The sequence below is a fragment of the Neoarius graeffei genome, chromosome 12 (genome assembly GCF_027579695.1).
Source record: "Neoarius graeffei isolate fNeoGra1 chromosome 12, fNeoGra1.pri, whole genome shotgun sequence".
Taxonomy (NCBI): domain Eukaryota; kingdom Metazoa; phylum Chordata; class Actinopteri; order Siluriformes; family Ariidae; genus Neoarius; species Neoarius graeffei.
In genome coordinates, this window is record NC_083580.1 from 11,650,587 (window position 1) to 11,674,731 (window position 24,145).

The 24,145-nt window shown below is 43.7% G+C and overlaps 1 protein-coding gene across 2 annotated transcripts in view; it reads left to right on the top strand.

Moving 5' to 3' along the window:
* The window catches only part of sfswap (splicing factor SWAP), a 401,543-nt gene that overhangs the window by 247,216 nt on the left and 130,182 nt on the right, over nt 1-24,145 (top strand). For both annotated transcript variants that reach the window (XM_060935514.1, XM_060935515.1), the window contains exon 13: nt 14,904-15,088. In XM_060935514.1, coding sequence (XP_060791497.1) covers nt 14,904-15,088 — 185 coding nt within the window. The remainder of the gene's footprint in view (nt 1-14,903; nt 15,089-24,145) is intronic.

Sequence of the window (24,145 nt, forward strand, 5' to 3'; positions counted from 1 at the left end):
AGCAGTTTTAGAACTGTGTTGGAATGTGTGAAAAAAATCATTACCCATTGTGACTTGACTTAATGGGATTAAGAGTTAACCTGATGGGATTAAGAGTTGGCAGTGCAAGGGGTTTTCACTCTTTTCATTGAATGGAATGGAAGTTTTTACTCTTCTCATTGAATACCCCTCCCACTGCCAACCCTTTTTCCCAAAACAAGAGGGCATATACATTTTTCGATGGCCAGTTAATTGTCCAAATCAGTGGAGCAGATTTAAGTTTTTGTGCTTGATACATTCCTAAGACCGAACATAATCCTGTCAAGTGATCAAAACGGTTCGTCACAATGGGGAAGGTAATGTTTTTTCACACATTCCAACACCGTTCTAAAACTGCTTTTTACAACATCTTCATTTTTGTTTTTTTAAGTACAGTCAGGACATTAATACTCCATAGACGTTATCGTAGCTGAACTTGTGCTGAATACAAAAAAAGTCATATGACTTTGAAAATACTGCTTAGATTTGTTGAAATTGATGACAAAATTAGAGCATGTCAAAATCATTAGAGTGCCAGAAAATACTCTCAGACCCCAGAGGGTTAAGTACCCGTGTTGAAATTGGTTACCCTTCATGCCCAGGTACCATGCAAGTCGAGACAGGATATACACACGAAACTAAAAATTGTGGGGACCATCGATTGATCAAACAGTCACACAGCCATCCTGAATGTCATCTCCAGCTGGAATTGCTTCTTTACTGGCAGAAAATCTTTGAGTAGGCTAGGGTAGTGTCTGCCATAGTTTCTCACTCTTTTCAGATTTCCTTTTTCTGGTGGATTTAAGCTTAACATAAATTTTTTTAAAGCCTTAAAGCAGACATGAAATGTTGCATGTAGTGAGCATAATTTACAAAATGGATTCATTACCACTCTAAAAATCCTTTTAGGTTTTGCACCATCAGTAAAAGAGTATTCAGAAGGGTGAGGGTTAATGAGTGCTCAGAGTTACATTTTTCAAACAACTGTAGCTCCACCTCTGTTCATTGATGGTCGTTCCAGGTTGACAAAAATGAACGATCCTCTCTGGCTAAGATGTCTGCCAGTTTTCTGGAAGTCCTCTCATACTCCCGCACCAGTTGAAGGGATCTCATCCCAAAGTGCGTAGAAACACATCTGTGAAGATACTCAGTCATCCAGGTACATAGTAATCTGTGGTTGGTTGAAGAGAGCAACTGAACTTGCTTGAAGATTCTTGAAAACGTTTTGCCTCTCATCCTAAAGGCATCCTCAGTTCTGTCTGACTAATAGGGAGTATCCAGTATTTATCCTCTCATGGATCATCAGAGAATCCGAAAATCACAGATTACTATGTACCTGGATGACTGAGATTCGTCACAGATATGTTTCTACGCACTTTGGGATGAGATCCCTTCGACTGGTGCGGGAGTATGAGAGGACTTCCAGAAGACTGGCAGACATCTTAGCCAGAGAGGATCGTTCATTTTTGTCAACCTGGAACGACCATCACTGAACAGAGGTGGGGGTCTATTGGCCCTTTTCCACTACCCTTTTTCAGCTCACTTCAGCCCGACACGGCTCGCGTTTCGACTACCTCAGAACAGCACGACTCAGCTCGCTTCAGCCCTGCTCAGCACCCAAAACCCGCACGGTTTTGGAGTAGGACTGAAGCGAGCCAAACCGAGCCGAGTGGGGCTAGGGGCATGAGGAGACACTCCCCTGTGCACTGATTGGTGAGGAGGAGTGTCCACACACGCCCCGCGAGCACGCTGGGATCTGTAAACACCGTAAACCCGGAAGAAGAAGAATTACGAGAATTTCTGAAGCCTTATGCGCCTCGCCTCATCTATACGCTCTTGCCAGTATCTGTTGGCGTTGTCGGTGACAACAAGCCACAGCACCAAGACCAGCAACACTAACGACTCCATGTTTATTGTTTACTATCCGGGTCGTGAGACTACCGCTTAAAAGATCACTGATATCACTGTTTGCGCCGCCTAACGACATCACGTGACGTCCACCCACTTTCGCTAACTCCACCCAATGTGTCCACCCACTTCCAGCCAGCACGGTTCAGCGCGGTTGTAGCCGAAATGCAACTCCAACAGCCCCACTCAGCTCGACTCAGCCCGACTCAGCACGGCACGGCTCAGCCCAACTCAGCCGCGTTGGAAGTGGAAAAGCGGCATATGACATCTTTTATCAGCCACCTACAATTCAGCCATCAGCATTCTGATTCGGATTCTATGATGATCCATGAGAGGATAAATACTGGATACTCCCTATTAGTCAGACAGAACTGAGGAAGCCTTTAGGATGAGAGGCGAAACGTTTTCAAGAATCTTCAAGCAAGTCCAGTTGCTCTCTTCAACCAACCACAGATTACTATGTACCTGGATGACTGAGATTCGTCACAGAACTGTAGCTCCAGTTTGTCCTAGCGTAGAATGTGACGTCATGATGTTGGTGGGCTTGGAAGGCCGACGTTAGTTAAAGCCAAACTAAAAAGCAATATTGGGGGGGGTCACTTTTGTATTTACCCTAGATGCAGCAATGATTTTTTTTCTTTTCTTTTTTTTTTAATATAGAGTAAAAAAAAATCAAAGAAAGGTTGTCAGATTTCATACTTTGCCTCTTAAGTGGTAGACGGTTCGTCATTGGCTCATTGTTGTCACTGCCAACCTGATCCAGGCTTGAGGCGAACCATGTTTGGTTGGCCTGGCCAGAATTGCAGCAGTAGGGTGGCCAGTTCCTTTCTGCGCACTCACACACATTCACACCTATGGACAATTTAGAGTAGCTAGTTAACCTAACTGCATGTCTTTGGAAACCGGAGCACCCAGAAGAAACCCATGCAGACACTGGGAGAACATGCAAACTCCACACAAGGGCCCCCATCAGCCACGGGATTCAAACCTTCTTGCTGTGAGGTGACCGTGCTAACCACTGCACCACAGTGCTGCCCTCTTTGTTGGCTAGCTACACTGAAACCAAAGAATCCTCCAGTCATCTGTGATGCTAGGGCTTGGAGTGAACGCTTTGTGAACAAGCACTATGTGGAGGAAAGGGTTTTTGAATCTGGCGTACTGGTGTTTTGCCGGACCATCAAGCTGAAGTCTGAGGTTGCTCCCTCTGTGTTTTTGACTCTTCCTTTTATAAGGTTGGGTGCACAGACTGTCTGACCCAGTCTACTAGCAAATAAGTAGCTATACACGGAAAGGAAAGGGCCCAAAGACACTCCATCTGGCAGAGCAGACAACGGTGCGATCAGAAAGGTTGGGATGACCAGAAAATCCAGTTAGCACGATCTTTTGAGGTTATTAAGGTCTTATTAATATAATGCACGTATCCAGTGGGGCTGCTGTTAGGGCTGTGCGATGTCCCCTTAATTGGCATCGACGATGTTTACAGTGCAAACATCGTGATGGACGATCATATCGTGGGCGGGGGGGATTTTAATACCACATTATTAAATTTTTTATTATTATTATTATTATTATTATTATTATTATTATTAAAAGTATTAGATACTCATCTGAGGCTTTGGCACTTAAAGGAAAAAAAAGCGCTAGGTGATGTGGAATATTTGGCCTTGATAACGGATATGTGGTCCAGCTGCAACATGATGCCCTACATGTCAGCTACCGTGCATTATGTGGACCGAGAGTGGGCAATGCAGTCCAAATGCCTGCAGACGAGTTTCATGCCAGAGACACATTCAGCGGACAATTTAGAAGACGCATTGCGCGAGACATTTGCCGAATGGAAAATAGAGGAGAAAAAGATCGCCTGCATAACAGGGCGAATATTGTCACAGCCATCAGGCAATTGAAATGGCCGTGGTTAAGTTGTTTTGGGCACAATTTGAACCTGGCCATAACCAACTCGCTTGCGCAACAGAGGGCCAGTACAGACCGAGCGTTTGGAGTTTGCCGAGCAGTCAACACTGCGTTTGCGCACAGCTGGCTTCGGAGAAATGAGCTGCGCAAAGCGCAGGTGGAAATGAACCTCCCCGAGCACTCACTGATCACGGCAAGATATTAATCGGCTCTAACAATGAAAGACTAGTATTCAAATTATGAGAAGAAACTACATTTAAGCTATTACTCATTGTTTATTTACACCATATCAATTGAAGATGCGTTTCGGCCTTTAGTGCGCAGTTGAACGCGCTAATTTTTCCAATTTATTAGTGTTTGAATTATTGCACCAGCTTTTAAAATCATGATTTAATATTGTTTTTTTTTTACTGTCTTTACATTTGTCAGAATCACCTTCATTCTTCCATTTGGTTTGACATTATGGCTTAGAGTGGACCATTTTGAGTCTGAAAGTAGGCCTATTTACCAGATTAAAGTTATTTGACTTCTGCCGAAGTCCGCGCTTCACTGCCGTTTGGGGTGCAATATTTCCCGACCGAAGTCGTTAATAGTGGCTATTTGTTTGAACAACATGACAAATTTTACATTAAAAGTATAGTGTAGGCTAAAAAATGAAGTCAAAATTTATTCGTAGCATACTGTATTTGTGTAACCACATGTTATGTTCACTAGCACGTCCCTGCACCATAGCCTACGTGAACAAGCGGTAATAGGATATTACTTTATAATGATTTATATAATTATGTACAGTGATGCTTGAAAGTTTGTGAACCCTTTAAAATTTTCCATATTTCTGCATAAATATGACCTAAAACATCATCAGATTTTCACACAAGTCCTAAAAGTAGATACAGAGAACCCAGTTAAACAAATGAGACAAAAATATTATACTTGGTCATTTATTTATTGAGGAAAATAATCCAATATTACATATCTATGAGTGGCAAAAGTATGTGAACCTTTGCTTTCAGTATCTGGTGTGACCCCCTTGTGCAGCAATAACTGCAACTACACATTTCTGGTAACTGTTGATCAGTCCTGCACACTGGCTTGGAGGAATTTTAGCCCATTCCTCCGTACAGAACAGCTTCAACTCTGGGATGTTGGTGGGTTTCCTCACATGAACTGCTCGCTTCAGGTCCTTCCACAATGTTTCGATTGGATTAAGGTCAGGACTTTGACTTGGCCATTTCAAAACATGAACTTTATTCTTCTTTAACCATTCTTTGGTAGAACAACTTGTGTGCTTAGGGTCATTGTCTTGCTGCATGACCCACCTTCTCTTGAGATTCAGTTCATGGACAGATGTCCTGACATTTTCCTTTAGAATTCACTGGTATAATTCAGAATTCATTGTTCCATCAATGATGGCAAGTTGTCCTGGCCCAGATGCAGCAAAACAGGCCCGAACCATGATACTACCACCATCATGTTTCACAGATGAGATAAGGTTCTTATGCTGGAATGCAGTGTCTTCCTTTCTCCAAACATAACGCTTCTCATTTAAACCAGAAAGTTCCATTTTGTTCTCATCCGCACACAAAACATTTTTCCAATAGCCTTCTGGCTTGTCCACATGATCTTTAGCAAACTGCAGATGAGCAGCAATGTTCTTTTTGGAGAGCAGTGGCTTTCTCCTTGCAACCCTGCCATGCACACCATTGTTGTTCAGTGTTCTCCTGATGGTGGACTCATGAACATGAACATTAGCCAATGTGAGAGAGGCCTTCAGTTGCTTAGAAGTTACCCTGGGGTCCTTTGTGACCTCGCCGACTAGTACATGCCTTGCTCTTGGAGCAATCTTTGTTGGTCGACCACTCCTGGGGAGGATAACAATGGTCTTGAATTTCCTCCATTTATACACAATCTGTCTGACTGTGGATTGGTGGAGTCCAAACTCTTGAGAGATGTTTTGTAACCTTTTCCAGCCTGATGAGCATCAACAACGCTTTTTCTGAGGTCATAAGAAATCTCCTTTGTTCGTGCCATGATACACTTCCACAAAGATGTGTTGTGAAGATCAGACTTTGATAGATCCCTGTTCTTTAAATAAAACAGGGCGCCCACTCACACCTGATTGTCATCCCATTGATTGAAAACACCTGACTCTAATTTCACCTTCAAATTATCTGCTAATCCTAGAGGTTCACATACTTTTGCCACTCACAGATATGTAATATTGGATCATTTTCCTCAATAAATAAATGACCAAGTATAATATTTTTGTCTCATTTGTTTAATTGGGTTCTCTTTATCTGCTTTTAGGACTTGTGTGAAAATCTGATGATGCTTTAGGTCGTATTTATGCAGAAATATAGAAAATTCTAAAGGGTTCACAAACTTTCAAGCACCACTGTATTTATATATATGTTATATAATATATTTATATATTAAACAAAACTAACTAACTAAACTAACAAAAAACTAACTTTTTAGGTTAAATAGGCCCAGATGATACCGTATATGCATGATTATGACAGGAGGGGGCATGGTATCACGATGGTGGCTCTCCATCGTGATGGATGACCACCATCGTCGATGGACGATGGCATCGTCTATCGGCACAGCCCTAGCTGCTGTATCCATGAGGAATCCATTATAAGATCTAACAGTGACTAATAAGGTAGATAGTTACTATTATGAGAGTAATAATACAATAAAATGGCTATAACAATATACTCTCATGAAGGTTGTATTAATGTGGTCTTTCTGTCAGATGAACAAGGTTCTGACGCTTCCACTTATTTTTATCATGGTTGAGGTCCGAAGGCTGACGTAATTGCGGAAACCTTTTGTTTACACAGGATAGTCAAATCAACAAATACACCAGGCATGAGAAAACAGTAGAAGTGAGGAACACAACTAGCACTGGTATGGAAAATAAACACAAGACAAACTAACAGTAAAGTAAACTTTTATTCATACTGATGTTTTAAACATTACTGTGTCCTGTTTTACATGCTAAATAGCTACCGTTCGCTAAGGTTCGAATACCTTCTGTTGACAGGCCACTCCAGGGTCTTAGCGTAGGGAGTGCTTCGACAATTCCAAAATGTCCATCTCACAGGAGAGCATCTGGTAATGGCAGAGAAGATCCCCAAGCAGCTGGTTCATATCAGCCTCCTGACAGCAGGTCGGCATTTCAGCGCAGTGAGCACACAAGATACCTTTCAGCTTCGTCTTCTGTCGTATTTCGACTGAAGTAACCGACAAGCACGGTGTTTCTCTCAGAATTCTACGTACCGGGACTGCTGTCTTCCTGGGCCAACTTTGCAACTAACCAAACTCGTGACGTAGTCCATGACGCAGTGACATCATGGCAGCAAGCCTGAGTGGAAAGCATAAGTTAGTGCCAAATGTAAATCTGTTCTGCCATGCAAAGGCAAACTGCAGTATCTTGCATACTGTATCGGTGGCAAAAGACGGTCCAGTAGCGAATAGGTGACACTGTCGGACCATCTTTTGCCACCGATACAATATGCAGATACTGCAGTTTGCCTTTGTACGGCAGTCTCAAATTCAATTCAATCACAATTAATTCTGGACAAAATCATCAGCAAATCATTACCTCCCCTCTTCTGTTCTTATTCTGTGCTGCATGAATGAGAGCTGAGTGTTTTTGCTCACCTCTATTGTTCCCACCGTGTTTCATATAATGCTGCATGGCAGGATTCCTATTTTTATCCCTGAGGATAGGCGCATTGTTTTGCTGTCCTTGTGTAATCACTTGTGTTCTCTCAGTATCCATGAAATTGACTGGCGAACAAACACCCTACCCACTCAGACTAAATCGAGCTGTTGCACTTCAGCACAATTAAGACATTTAACTTCCACCTCTTGCTTGTCTTTGCTGAGGTGACCAGTTCTTACAGACCCGGTCAGGGGTCACTGCAACTACGGTACTGTACATCAGCTCTGTTCTTGTTCATAAAGTTGGAGAAGGATGTGCGGTACCCATAAGTCTGCCTTTACCCATGCTGGGACTAACACACTGATACAGTCAAATGACCCATATAATTCTTGCATTAGCCTAATTATAACATCTGTTAATGTTTTTAAGGTTTTTGAACTAAAGTGGTTAGTGGTAGGTTGGCACACCATATGGGAAAATTATACTGTTGGTATATTTGTGCTAAGGCAGCACTGAGAGTTGCGTTATCCCATGAGTGAGAAGTAGCAGCAGTGATCAGGCTACTTTTAAAAGCTTCTTGTGAAGTTAAAAAAAAAACTTCAGCACTAAACATTGCTTCATAATGACTTTTTGTAGAAACTTTGCAGCCGTGACAGAATTATTAAGTGCGATGTACCAATCTTTAGCTTGCAAAGTTGTAAGTGGATTAGAACTTTGTTGTCTGACAGGAAGCAGCTTGTGAGAATATTTGTCTGAATGGTACGCTGGTCACTCAGACCTGGTGCATCGTTGTCCTTTGCACCTTTTGGCTGAAGGCTGCGTTCCGAGTGACTCATCTGTAAAATCTGTTGGTGACATCACAGCTGGCAATGAGACAAACTGCCATCACATCAGCAAGCGATTCAGCTAGCATCCCGGTGTAGCAAGAACTACCTTCAGTTCGGCAACCTTAAAACCAAAGAATTACACAACAACTTGAGGAAAACTCTTACAGGACTGGATTCAGCAGTCAGACCAGGTATTATGGGATACAATAAGAACGCATCCACTACATTGAAAGCATTCCTTGCATCAGCTTTAACCACCTGGTTTGGTGCACCTTCCTCCCAAGAAAAGAGGAAGGTACAACACACTGTCAAGATGGCTAAGAACATCATTTGTTGCAGTCTGCCTTCAGTAAGTGATCTAGATGTTCCGAGAATGCAAAGCCAAGCAGGAAAAATCATTGCTGACACATCTCACCCTACAAGCAGTCCATTTCAAAAACTGGCAAGTCAGAGAACCGTACTCCTACCATTGCCTTCATACTATCCCTGTAATTCAGGCTCTTAATATTTTTGTCATGCCTGTCCTAGAAAGAATAACAACACCGAATCTCTGCTCTGTAATGCCTGACAAGGTTGGAAAAACTTGTAAAACTTGTAAACTCCTCCATGCAGAACTACTTAACATTTGAAGCTCCTTTATAGTCCAAGGTTTGTGAATGTTGACATCCCTCCTCAATTCAGACCATACCTGCTATCGGCCTTCACTAGAGCCCCTGGATCCCCAGCAACAAAACAGCCCCAAAGCGTCAAAAGCCTGGGGAAGTTTATTAAACCAGCTGGGTACCAGTGCAGAGAAGAGCCTTGAAGCATGTCGTCTTTTTACCTTAAGGATTGGTGAATATGGGGTTGTGGGGTTCTAGAGGCTTGAAGGAAACATTCAGAAGTTTGATAAGTGCCTTTTCTTTGGGGAGCTGATCTGTTTTTGACTTTGTAGCCAAGCATCAGTATTAGGGAAGCCATGGCCTAATGGTTAGAGAAGCAGCTTTGGGACCACAAAGGTTGCCAGTTCGATTTCCTGGACCAGCAGGAATTGCTGAAGTGCCCTTGAGCAAGGCACCGAACCCCAAACTGCTGCCCAGGCTGCTCTAGGTATGTTGTACGTCGCTCTGGATAAGTGCGTCTGCTAAATGCCTTTAATTTAATTTTAAACCTGATGCAAGGAGCTACAGGAAGCTGCTGAAGGGAACATGCACCATCTGGCCAAATGTTTTGTGGACGTTTAACCATCGCATCCAAATATGCTTGTTGAACATCCTACTCCAGATTTAAACCCCCCCTTGAAGTTATAATAACCTCCAGTTTTATGGGAGGAGTTCTCACTAGAGTTTGGAATGTGGCTACAAGGGTTCGTGGCCCTTTCAGCCATAGAAACATTCGTGTGGTCAGGCACTGATGTCAGGGGGGAAGATGTGGGAAGGAATCGGCATTCCAGTTTATCCCGAAGGTGTTCAGTGAGGTTGAGGTCGGGGCTCTGTGCTGGCCGCTCGAGTTCTTCCACACCAAACTTGGCAAACCATGGACCTCACTTTGTGCACAGGGCATCGTTATGCCTGAACAGGTTTGGGCTCCTTATTTCCAGGGAAGGGAAATTTTAATGCTAAAGCATACAAATACATTCTGTATAATCATGCATCTCCAGTTTTGTGGCAACGGTTTTGGGAAGACAGTCATATGAGTGTGCTGGTCGGGTGTCCGCATACTTTTGGCCATATATTATTAGCAATGGGAGAACCTATGGAGATTCTGAATCAGCTGCAGGGATCATACGTGACTTGGGAATACCTGGCAGGAGTGATTTGAGATGACAAGGGATGAACCAAGGTCTGAGTGGAGACAAATGATCAGATCATCCTCGTGTTGTAAAGGAGGAACCTGCAAGACAAAGCCATGCAATTTACATAAATTTGCAGCAATAATTCACACTACTATTCCTTATGGAAATGTCTAGATTGCAGATGTTTGCTTTTAAACCTTTGGCATGTCCGATGCGTTGTACGCTTTGCTGGCCACAAGTGTCAAAACCCTGAAGGTTGCATTCTAACTATAGTCAGTCATCGCTGTTTCTGTTAGAGGTCACCACAGCAGATAGTGTCTCTCCATCTCCTCCTGTCCTCGGTATCTTTTTCTGTCACACCAACAGTCTTCATGTCCTCCTTCACCACATCCATAAATCTCATCTTTGGTCTTCCTCTTTTCCTTCTACCTGATATCGCCATCATTCTTTTCCCAATATACCCTAGATCTCTCCTCTGTACGTGTCCAAACTATCTCAATCTCGCCTCTCTCACTTTGTCTCCAAGCTGTCCCACATGCGCTGTCCCTCTGATATTCTCATTTCTAATCCTGTCCAACTCCGTCACTCCCATTGAAAATCTCAACATCTTCAACTCTGCTACCTCCAGTTCAGCCTCCTGTCTTTTTGTCAAGATGTAAAATGTAGTCAGCGATGTGTAATTTGTCAGCAAGACGTAGTCAGTGATTTAAAATAAAGTTGATAACATCCAGTTACTGAAACAGTTAATAGTGAGAAAATGTTGGACTGCATAAAGTCTCTTCCAATGAAGGGTAGGTAGTTTTGGGCCATGTTTATTGATGAAAAATACCATACTCTATAACGACTGTTAGACGTCTGGCTTGCGCAAGTAGCTTCGAAGGACATCAGGACATGTTTTCAGCCTTCCCATAAACAACTGACTTCCATGAGAATTGGGGTTTAAAGGGGTCCCAAATATAATATACAGTAAATCCTCTAATACTGGCCTGTATTCCATTACTGGCCGGGACTCTAATATTGGCCGGTCTCGCTGTCGGAGGAGGTAAATAATGGCCGGACTCTAATGGCCCTTTTCCACTACCCTTTTTCAGCTCACTTCAGCTCGCTTCAGCTCACTTCAGCCCGACACGGCTCGCGTTTCGACTACCAAAAACCAGCACGACTCAGCTCGCTTCAGCCCTGCTTAGCCCCTAAAACTCGCACCGTTTTGGAGTGGGGCTGAAGCAAGCCAAGCCGTGCCGAGTGAGGTTGGGGGCGTGAGCAGACACTCCCCTGTGCACTGATTGGTGAGGAGGAGTGTCCTCACATGCCCACACACGCCCCGCGAGCACGCTGGGATCTGTAAACACCGTAAACCCGGAAGAAGAATAATTACGAATTACGAGAATTTCTGAAGCCTTATGTGCCTCGCCTCATCTATACACTCTTGCCAGTATCTGTTGGCCACAGCACCAAGACCAGCAACACTAACGACTCCATGTCCTCCATGTTTATTGTTTACTATTCGGGTCGTGAGACTACCGCTGAAAAGCTCACTGAATCAGTGACAGACAGAGCATCGTGGACGAGTTCGCGGAGCGCAAGGCTTGTCGTATGCCCTTCAAATAATGCGCGCAGTAGGCTATTGATGTTTTATTATGAGCCATGTACAGTATGTCGCCTAATGTTTTTTTGTTTGAGTTACATGTTCGTTTGAAGGACTTAATGTACAAAATAACATAGTTGCACCCCGTAGTGTTGAAATTGGTAAACACAGTGCATTCAGTGAGGTTTGCACCGCCCTCCTTTTATTTCTGACTCTTCCTGTCACCGTTGCAACCTCTGAGCGCTCATTCGTATGCCCTTCAAATAATGTGCGCAGTATAGGCTATTGATGTTTTATTATGAGCCATGTACAGTATCCTAATGTTTTTTTGTTTCTGAGTTACATGTTCGTTTGAAGGACTTGATGTACTAAATAACATAGTTGCACCCGGTAGTGTTGAAATTGGTAAACACCGCAGTTGCGGACATTTTGTAGCCTAAAATGATGTTATGATAAGCTTTAATAAAGGGCCCGGTCATTTGCCCCGCCCCCGGCCCGGCTCTGACTTGTTCCGCCACTGTCACTGATGTCACTGTTTGCGCTGCTTAACGACATCACGTGACGTCCACCCACTTTCGCTAACTCCACCCAATGTGTCCACCCACTTCCAGCCAGCACGGTTCAGCACGGTTGTAGTCGAAATGCAACTCCAACAGCCCCGCTCAGCCCGACTCAGCTCGACTCGGCACGGCACGACTCAGCCGCGTTTGTAGTGGAAAAGCGGCATAATACAGGCCGGGGCTATAACCAACGATGTTTCTGAGATCATAGTGGCCTTACACAATCGTTCCGATCTGAAAGACAATTGTGATCAGTGGCGCCGCCAGGCGTATGGCCGTACGCACTAGGCGTACCTTGGGGAGAGAGATATATTTTTTTAATTATAATTGTTACCTGAATGCTTTGGCAATGCAACATAATTTGAGAGAGAGAGAGAGACGTGTGTGTGCCGGCGCATTTGTGTGCTTCAGGAGTGGGCGGGGTGTGCGTGACCAAGAAAGCTCATTGGTCAATGCAGATATACTTTTCTTGCACCACTGAGGTTCTCTCCAGTTTTGAGAAACGGAGACAGACAATCGTCAGTAGTCAGAGCTTGTGCGAGAATTTATTGAGAAGCGAGTCAAAAATGAGTAAACGAACCCTGAAACAAACGAGCTTGTTTCAGACTTTTACGAAAAAGTCCAAAAGCAGTGATCCAGGGGTGTCATCTGCTTGCCAGTCCTCTCCAGTATCAGCTAGTAACACGGCACCGGCAGCTTCCACTCCTCCGCAACCTAGCAGCAGTACGCTGCAGCTGGATGCGAGCTCAGTTCCTTTGAGGGAATTGCCTTCATCTACCTCTGAGTTTGAAACTAGCCATACAGCCAGTGAATTTCATATAAGAACACCTACATCTCCCCATGTCCCTTACGATCAGAAGTAGATGGTTGCTCCACCTTGCTGACAAATGAGCCATCAGATAGCTTTACTAATGAGCCACGAGTCAGCCCGCTATCACTGACATCAGATTTATCAGACATAGGGAAACTTCAACCAGATGCCTTAAAATGTGCACCGGACTCTGTAAAGCTCAATGTCCTACAGAACCGCTTCAAACCAGACAGAGGGTGGGTGGCTCCTTCTACTCTGATTTTCGGTAAACTCAGAAAAATACCCGAGGAGTTTTTCAACGAGCCTATGTACCCCACGTTGCGCTACAGTGTGTGTCAGAGTCGTGCGTGCGGTAGTGCTGAGCAAGTTCACTAGATTCTAATCGAGGCTATAAAGAGTTTATTGTTTATTGTCGTGTGTAGTTCACATATGTTGTTCAAATATCAGCCTGTGTTCATGGAAGGCTATTGTTCAATTTCAAGTTAAAGTTCTATCGTTGTTTTGTGTATAAGCCTATAGATCGACTCTTCATAGAAACTGCAGCACGCAAGCGTTTTTTTTTTTGGGGGGGGGGTTACACCACTAGTGCGTACCTTACAGTTCAACCCTGCAGGCGCCCCTGATTGTGATTACCGGTAGGTCTGGTGGTAACCAGGCAACCAAGCATCAACCTATTTTATAGGTTCAAATAGACACAAAATCTCGTTTTTATTCATTCCACTGGTAGTCTGTTTTGCTCAAATAGAAATAGAGGCCTGCCTCTAATTCTGGCCTTCTTCCAATAATGGCCTGGACCAAGATGCACTTGAGTGAAATAAAGGCCCCGGCCTATATTAGAGGATTTACGGTATACAGTTGCTGGTGTGACAAAGTAACGTATTCTTAAGTATTCTATCAAATTTATATACTAGAAAACAACGAAATATCTTGGTAATTGTAAATATAATAGTCGGTACGCTAAACGGCACAAGAGTCGCCATTTTTAAAAGACCGTGACGTCAGCCCTACCCACTGCACTAGGAGAGAAGCGTGTAATCATGGCGTCGGGCGCATCAAGTGAAAGCGACAGCTCTGTCGAATCGTACGAAGAGATCGCGCAAGACACACTGCAAGCAGGCTATGGCTTAGAAGGGTACCAGTTTGAACCTAGGAGAGGTACTCTCGACTCCGGTGATGACGAAAGAAGAGAAGAAAGCTCGAACTCGCTTGGTGTTTTTCAGCGGAAACGAGTGAAAAGACACGTCTGGAGGATCGTTACGCTTTCCATCGGTCCTGTTATTACACCCGAAAGCAACACACTGTGGCATTGTGTAGCCGATCACTTACAATTCATCCTACTTTCCGATTCACACGTGCTGTTCCCAACCTCAATGAGCCAACACAACTGGGCACATACATACGTCATGAGTGTTACGCAGAGAAAATGAACGTGCATTCTGATTGGATAAAATTAATATCATGGCGGGCTGTTCAAACTGCGGAAATAGTTTGCTCAAAACACTATAACTTTCCAACCTTAGAACAAAAAACTTTTGTAAGTCTTGAATAAGGTTCGTTAATGTGTGTTTTATTGTTATATTTACTCTATATATTGCCCTCTGTTCCCCTTTAAGCGCACAGATGATTCTTACTTTGTATTCTTTTCTGTGCGTGGTTTGAAATTCTTTTTTGTGGTCAACTTGCCTATGCTTGATGCTGGAGCATTCCTTTAACAAAGCCTCAACAAAGTGGAAATCTGTAATCGTTTGAATCCCTCCACACAGAAGCTGTTTCTTAATTCCACACTTAATCCTCATCACCAGCACTTGTAACCCTGCTCTCTTTTTTGCAACACAGCCAAGCAGAAGCTCGAGGACCGTTTGGCAGCTGCAGCACGCGAGAAGCTGGCTCAGGCCTCCAAAGAGTGCAAGGAGAAGCAGCTGCAGGCTGAGCGCAAGCGGAAAGCTGCTCTGTTTCTGCAGGCACTGCGTGGTCCCGAGGTTGAGCCCAGGCGAGCCGACGAGCCCTTTGTTCCTGCTGAGGTACGTTTATGCATCCTGCTCTGAACTACCTCATAGTGGTGGTTTATTTCATTGTAGAATGTGTAAATAAATACATGACCCCATCACTCTTTTTTTTTTTTTTTTTTTTTTTTTTTTTGCGTCAAACTTGCCTACTGTTCTCAGGTTTTGTTAGCGTTAGCCATTTATTGCACGTGTTACTGTGGCAAATAATGCCGCTTTTCCACTACAAACGCGGCTGAGCCGTGCCGTGCTGAGTCGAGCTGAGTCGGGCTGAGCAGGGCTGTTGGAGTTGCATTTCGACTACAACCGCGCTGAACCATGCTGGCTGGAAGTGGGTGGACACATTGGGTGGAGTTAGCGAAAGTGGGTGGACGTCACGTGATGTCGTTAAGCAGCGCAAACAGTGACATCAGTGACAGTGGCGGAACAAGTCAGAGCCGGGCCGGGGGCGGGGCAAATGACCGGGCCCTTTATTAAAGCTTATCATAACATCATTTTAGGCTGCAAAATGTCCGCAACTGCGGTGTTTGCCAATTTCAACACTACCGGGTGCAACTATGTTATTTAGTACATCAAGTCCTTCAAACGAACATGTAACTCAGAAACAAAAAACATTAGGATACTGTACATGGCTCATAATAAAACATCAATAGCCTACTGCGCACATTATTTGAAGGGCATACGAATGAGCGCTCAGAGGTTGCAACGGTGACAGGAAGAGTCAGAAATAAAAGGAGGGCGGTGCAAACCTCACTGAATGCACTGTGTTTACCAATTTCAACACTACGGGGTGCAACTATGTTATTTTGTACATTAAGTCCTTCAAACGAACATGTAACTCAGAAACAAAAAAACATTAGGCGACATACTGTACATGGCTCATAATAAAACATCAATAGCCTACTGCGCGCATTATTTGAAGGGCATACGACGAGCCTTGCGCTCTGCGAACTCGTGCACGATGCTCTGTATGTCACTGATTCAGTGAGCTTTTAAGCGGTAGTCTCACGACCCGAATAGTAAACAATAAACATGGAGGACATGGAGTCGTTAGTGTTGCTGGTCTTGGTGCTGTGGCTTGTTGTCACCGACAACGCCAACAGATACTGGCAAGAGCGTATAGATGAGGCGAGGCGCATAAGGCTTCAGAAATTCTCGTAATTCGTAATTATTATTCTTCCGGGTTTGCGGTGTTTACAGATCCCAGCGCGCTCAGTGTGTGGGCATGTGAGGACACTCCTCCTCACCAATCAGTGCACAGGGGAGTGTCTGCTCACGCCCCCAGCCTCACTCGGCACGGTTTGGCTCGCTTCAGCCCCACTCCAAAACCGTGCGAGTTTTAGGGGCCAAGCAGGGCTGAAGCGAGCTGAGTCGTGCTGGTTTTTGGTAGTCGAAACGCGAGCCGTGTCGGGCTGAAGCGAGCTGAAGTGAGCTGAAAAAGGGTAGTGGAAAAGGGCCATTAGGCTCCTGAAATGTCCGTAGACATTTTCACGTAGTCTGTAAGGATTTAAAATGTTTATCGATCTGTCTTGGTTTGGGGAAAATGTAATGTGCGTCACGTACTGCTGTATATATTCCCTCTGGAGATGATTACGCTTGCTTTCCTGACCGTGCAAATGATGTATAAATGTGTAATGCATCCCTTCTGGGCCACTTTACGAATCGAACAAAGAAGGCATAGAAGTTGTGTCGAAGAAAAAAAACAAAGGGTGAACTATTTGAAGTGTTAGACCTCGAAAAAGCCTAGGTAAATATTACAAACTCGGACATATTGCCTTGACTGTTTTAGCACTTGTCCAAGTGTGAGAGTGCAAAGTTTTTTGTGCTGTGTCTGCTGGGATTGAGACAGCGCTCTTAATCTTAAATTGTTTGGCAACAACATGCCTGGATTTCCCCTGATGAGAACTGTATGGCGATAGTGCACTGCTGTTCTTCCAGCTTGGGGGTCCCTTGAGTGTCCTTTGTATGTATGTACCGTATGTGAAGAAAGGGAAGACTCTACAGCAGAGAGCACTTTCATGATGTTCCACTTCGCTGTGTTGAATTAACACGCTCGGTGGTGTGGCAAATCATTAGCAACCTAGAGCATAGACCCAAATCTTAACACGCGCTCACACCTTACATATTCCATACTTTTTTTTTTTTAATTCACATGGCTCCATGTACTTGCTTGACATAAAAGCTTTAAAATACAGTGCACTCCAACTCAAGACATTCATTCCTTCACCTCTGGTTCAAGCTCTGTGATTCATATTTGATTATATACTCTGCTGCAGTGGACGTTATCTTGTTCAGTCCATTAGCTTGCCATCTCACAAAGTAGACGCTCCAGTGTACTGCTCAGTTCCATGTTTTGGTTGCTTGGAAACCTAATTGACCAGGCTACATATGGTAGCAAGCAATGACATCACTGGTGGCAAACTAGTTCTCCGTCCACGATTGCTAAATACATTAATACAGACTGAATGGATGACTTGGTCATCGTCATCATCGTCCTTTTTTAAGAAAGTGTCTGATGTAGCACGCTTGACAAAAAGCCAGCAGGTCACTTTGCCATGAGCGCTGAGGTTACTCGGCTCTGATATTAACATCTGAAAGCTTGACGCTGCATTTTATTTTGCTTAGGTTCCACATATTGTGCATATACAGTGGGGCAAAAAAGTATTTAGTCAGCCACCAATTGTGCAATTTCTCCCACTTAAAAAGTTGAGAGGGGCCTGTAATTGTCATCATAGGTACACTTCAACTATGAGAGACAGAATGGGGGGAAAGAATCCAGGAAATCACATTGTAGGATTTTTAATGAATTAATTGGTAAATTCCTCTGTGAAATAAGTATTTGGTCACCTACAAACAAGCAAGATTTCTGGCTCTCACAGACCTGTAACTTCTTCTTTAAGAGGCTCCTCTGTCCTCCACTCGTTACCTGTATTAATGGCACCTGTTTGAACTCGTTATCAGTATAAAAGACACCTGTCCACAACCTCAAACAGTCACACTCCAAACTCCACTATGGCCAAGACCAAAGAGCTGTCAAAGGACACCAGAAACAAAATTGTAGACCTGCACCAGGCTGGGAAGACTGAATCTGCAATAGGTAAGCAGCTTGGTGTGAAGAAATCAACTGTGGGAGCAATTATTAGAAAATGGAAGACATACAAGACCACTGATAATCTCCCTCGATCTGGGGCTCCATGCAAGATCTCACCCCGTGGGGTCAAAATGATCACAAGAACGGTGAGCAAAAATCCCAGAACCACATGGGGAGAACTAGTGAATGACCTGCAGAGAGCTGGGACCAAAGTAACAAAGGCTACCATCAGTAACACACTACGCCGCCAGGGACTCAAATCCTGCAGTGCCAGATGTGTCCCCCTGCTTAAGCCAGTACATGTCCAGGCCCATCTGAAGTTTGCTAGAGAGCATTTGGATGATCCAGAAGAGGATTGGGAGAATGTCATATGGTCAGATGAAACCAAAATAGAACTTTTTGGTAAAAACTCAACTTGTCGTGTTTGGAGGAGAAAGAATGCTGAGTTGCATCCAAAGAACACCATACCTACTGTGAAGCATGGGGGTGGAAACATCATGCTTTGGGGCTGTTTTTCTGCAAAGGGACCAGGACGACTGATCTGTGTAAAGGAAAGAATGAATGGGGCCATGTATCGTGAGATTTTGAGTGAAAACCTCCTTCCATCAGCAAGCGCATTGAAGATGAAACGTGGCTGGGTCTTTCAGCATGACAATTATCCCAAACACACTGCCCGGGCAACGAAGGAGTGGCTTCGTAAGAAGCATTTCAAGGTCCTGGAGTGGCCTAGCCAGTCTCCAGATCTCAACCCCATAGAAAATCTTTGGAGGGAGTTGAAAGTCTGTGTTGCCCAGCGACAGCCCCAAAACATCACTGCTCTAGAGGAGATCTGCATGGAGGAATGGGCCAAAATACCAGCAACAGTGTGTGAAAACCTTGTGAAGACTTACAGAAAACGTTTGACCTCTGTCATTGCCAACAAAGGGTATATAACAAAGTATTGAGATGAACTTTTGTTATTGACCAAATACTTATTTTCCACCATAATTTGCAAATAAACTCTTTAAAAATCAGACAATGTGATTTTCTGGATTTTTTTTTTCTCATTCTGTCTCTCATAGTTGAGGTATACCTATGATGAAAATTACAGGCCTCTCTCATCTTTTTAAGTGGGAGAACTTGCACAATTGGTGACTGACTAAATACTTTTTGCCCCACTGTAATCCTGCTTCTAAAAAGACCTGTAAATCATCCATGCATGCTGATTAATTTGATTAGTAAAAGCTGATGTGCATAGTGCAGCAGGTGGTGGGGTTGAGAACAATTGGTGCACATTACAGTTAGAATTTTGAAGTAATCGCACAAATTAAAACCTTTGCAGAAATCAACAGGTAGCTTTTTTTAGCTCATCTGGCCGCAGGCCAGGCCACATGAGCTCATGCGATCACGCGTCGGTCGTCGTCGTCTGTCATCATCATTCGTCCACAATTTACAAAAATTGCTACTCCTCCTACAGGATTGATCATATTTCGATCAAACTCGCATGCAGTGTTCCCCAGGTGGGTGTGCATAAAAGTTGTCAAAATGGTGGCTCCACCTGTCATATTTGCGATTTTATGGGCGTTTGAAAATTTTGGGTGACTCATCACATTAAGCCCTACTCTTCGTAAACTGCTGGGAAGTTTTCACTGAATTCACCCAGAAGACTCTGAAGACATTTTCCAACAAGAATTGTTCATCAGGTGGTGCCACCTACGATGGATGAAGCTACAGAGGGGTCATGTGCAATTTCACAAAAATCATTACTCCTCCCACAGGAGTGATTTTAGATTTTGATCAAACTCCTGTGAAAGGTTCCCCAGTTTGGCGTGTCTAAAAGTTGTCAAGACGGTCATATTTAACATTCTGTAGGTGTTTCAAAATTTTGGGTGACTCATCACACCAAACACTACTGTTCGTAAACCGCTGGGATGTTTTCACTGAAACTCACCCAGAAGACTCTAAAGACACATTCCAACAAGAATTGTTCACCAGGTGGTGCCACTTGTTATGGATGCGGCTACATAGGGGTCATATGCAGTTTCACAAAAATCGCTACTCCTCCGACAGGATTGATCGGATTTCAAACTCGCACACAACAACAGTGGCCGGTATGAGCTCCAGCCTCACTGAGGCTATTTTTTTTTTCCTTTTACGGTTATTAAACGAGAAGACTAGCTTGCAGTTATGTGCAAAAAAGCACTAACAGCATAGGCATCTAGGCTCCTGAATTGTCCATCTTGTCACTAAGGATTGTGTAAGGAAGTACAAGTACCTTATATGTACATTTATAAAGTGCATTCTTGGGAGAAAAAAAAATCTGCGTAAATGTGTTGACAAAGGCAGAAGGACAGAAACTGGAGCTACAGCTCAGCAAAATGTACAGCACTGATCTACAGCCAAATCAATGGAGCAGTACCAGTAGAGCTCCCTGAATTGCCTTTTTAGGCACAATACAAACAATGATGCAATATATAGCAATAGGTATATTTTACTAAGACGACCTAGTTAAGAGTTGAATCCATGAAGTCAACAAAGAAAGTGCTTGTTTCGTTTTCTGTAAACGTAATGAACTGTTTTTGCAAATTCCTACTATTCATCACATTTTAGCATATGCCTAAGTTCCACATGGTCCTATGTAAATAGCAGTAATCGATTTATTTAAAAAAAAAAGGTATTTCTTGACACTGCAGTCACTGCTCACATTGCTGAAGTCACTCGGTACTTGGTGGAGAGTGCGAGTTCCCACAGCTTCTGCTGTGTTTTCCTTGGCAGTGTGTAGCTGCAATATGGGCACACAACCTACACATCTAGCTCCAGAGCATATGCCAAGCCACCCACTTCACCACAAATCAGATGTCTTCCTGCTAAAAACGAGACATAATGTCCATTCTGACCATGAATCAGATGTATTCTTGCTCAAAGCTTTTGTACAAGTTGCATCAGAAGGTCATGAGTTCAAGTCCCAGCACCACCAAGACTACCTCTCTCAGGCTTTTAAGCCAGGCCCTTATCGCTGTCCGCTGCGGTATCATGGCTGACCCTGCGTTCTTACCATGCAGAGAAAAGAACTACACTAATGTACGTCTCTATGAGAAAATAAACTTTCCTCTTCTTCTAACCTCCTAGGGCTTAGCGGTCACATGCGTGGACAGCACTTTATGGAAATTCGGAACAAGAATCCACATATGTGGACATACTTTTTCTCTAAAAGTACATCTTATCAAAAGATGATGCTTAGTTTTTATTCTAATCAGGTTCTGATAAGCCCAAATAGCAAAGAGAAATAAAAAATGCATGTAAAAAAACAGCTTGGGCCTTAGGAGGTTAAAGGTGCTGACTGCAAAGTCATCTGAAATTTTTATTTATTTATTTTTTTAAAATCATGCATGGTATTTTCCAATGTCCCGCAAGAAAAGTATCACGCGGATGAGATGTGATCATTTTGACGTGCTGAGGGTTGCTTTTCTGCATTTTGGGACCGTTTTCCTCCCTCTTGAGGTAAACGGTATGGCTCTACGGAAACAGCCGAATGCGAGGCGCTTGAACTAATTAGCATAACCATGGAACGGTGTCACACCAAAATGGCGTGCGGAAAACATCGTGACTCTGCATCGACCTTCGGAGAGTTTTGAGACGCAGGGATGTAATTTGTGGTTGACGTCCACGGATAGAGCTATGAAACAAAAGACAAATGTTTTCTCCGTTACTGCTTTTGTGTTATCGTTTCTTTCTCTGTAAGATCAAAACGTTGGGTGTGTAGCTCCATACTCAAACTTGCTCATCCTTCAGTCGATTTCATCGATCTATCTGTCCCTTCATGAAAATTCTTGCGGACGACCTTTTGGTTTCCATCGCTTTTCTGGCGCACTTTCTAGCTGATTCGCTTTCACATTTTCCTTTTCTTTTACGCTGGCTTTTAGCTGGCAGGAGAGCGGAGTCCGCCACGTTTGCCCATACCGACTTGTTTTGGTTAAACACACCCCATGGTAGTCCCGTGATATTGTTGCTCACTTGCTTCAGTAATCTCCGGAATCGTAAAATGCGGGACACGTTTTATCTCGGCAAAACATTTACACCCAGGATACATGGTGTGTTCAGCATCACAGTTCCTCAATTTCAACTCAAATCAATGTGAATCATCTCGAAACGCCAACAACAATAGAAATAGAACGTTTTTACCCAGAATTCAACTTTGCAGTCAACCTTCAACTCCTTTCAGAGTTTGTCATATCCGCCATTTATTTGCTACAAAATCACAGATGCCATTCTATGATTGAGTGGAAAATATCGTACCACCATAGCTACAGCATTCCCTCATCATTTTTTTCATTTCATCAGCCCCACCCACTTCACGTCACCAACACGCTTGAATGACGTCTGGCCACTTTGTTGCATAATATATTACAGCTTCCCATTTTGGTGAATATGGACAGTAAAGGGATGTACCTCCTCAGCAAACATGGCTGCAGTGACTCGGATGTGTAGATTCTTTCTCTACAATATCCGAAGGATCTGTCCTTTTCTTACCACCTACTCTACTCAGCTCCTGGTCCAAGCACTGATCCTGTCCTGTTTGGACTACTGCAACTCTGTCCTCGCTGGCTTTCCAGCTTCTGCTATCAGACCCCTGCAGCTCATCCAGAACGCTGCAGCCCACCTGGTCTACAACCTCCCTCGTTCTTATGTCGCCAACCTGCACTAGCTACCTGTCGCAGCCCATATCAAATTTAAGACATTGGTGCTAGCTTACCAGGTTGTCAAGCGGTTAGGGCCAACATACGGTACCTCCAGAGTCTGAGCCTCCTCTACATCCCAGCCAGGTCCCTACACTCCGCTATTACTGGTCGCCTGGCCCCTCCTCCTCTCCGCTCCTGCCCAGCCTGCTCAAGTCTGTCCTGGTTCCCCATTGGTGGAATGACCTTCCCATTGAGGTCAGAACTGCCGACTCCTTGACCACCTTCAAGCACAGACTGAAGACTTGCCTCTTCAGGCTGCACCTCTCCCCTTCTTCCCTGGCCACTGTGTAACTGCGTATCCATCTAGACCAACCCAGGCTGCGGACTGTCTAGCCTGGGGTTAGCCATTTGAGTTCTCTATTTAGTTGTACTTTTTATGGTTGGGTTGTTTCCTTGGCTGTTCGAGTATTGGTTCTTTAACAGAATATTACATGAGGTATTGCTGTCACTTGTTCAGTTGGCACCAGGACTTTCTTGTCTAGAAGTTCAGCACTTCGTGTCCCTGACTTTTGCACTCGTTGCACCGTACGTCGCTCTGGATAAGTGCGTCTGCTAAATGCCATGTACCTGTAATCTCAAATTAAAAAAAAAAAAGGGTGTCCAAGCAAGATACAGTGGTGGGCAAAAGTTTACATACCCCAACAGAATGTTTCGTTTCTTGCCCATTTCTAAGAGAAATTGAATGATAATACACAAAAACCTTTATTTCACTTGTGGTTAATGGTTGGCTGAAGCTATTTATTGCATTCATTACTGCGTTTACTCTTTTTGAAAACCATGAAAACAACAAAAACTACCTAAATGACCCTGATCAAAAGTTTACATACCCCTGTGAATTGGCCTGAAAACCTGTACACAATTTGACATAAACAGGACTGAATGGCAATTACCTTCACCTGTGATCTGTTTTCTTCTAATTAGTGGGTGAAAATAAAAGTCAGTAAATTGCTGGACTTTTGAGAGAACCTTTTATCCCTCATCCAGTGCTGCGCGTCATCTTTGAGATTGAGCCATGGGAAAATCAAAGGAATTGTCAAAGGACCTGCGTGAAAAGGTAGTTGAACTTTATAAATCAGGGAAGGGATATAAGAAAATATCAAAGCAATTAAAAATGTCAGTCAGCACTGTTCAAACAATAATCAAGAAGTGGAAAGTCAGGGGCTCTGTAGACACCAAAGCCCGTTCAGGTAGACCAAGAAAAATTTCACCCACCACTGCTAGAAGAATTGTGTGTGATGTAAAGAAGAAGCCCCAAATAACATCTGG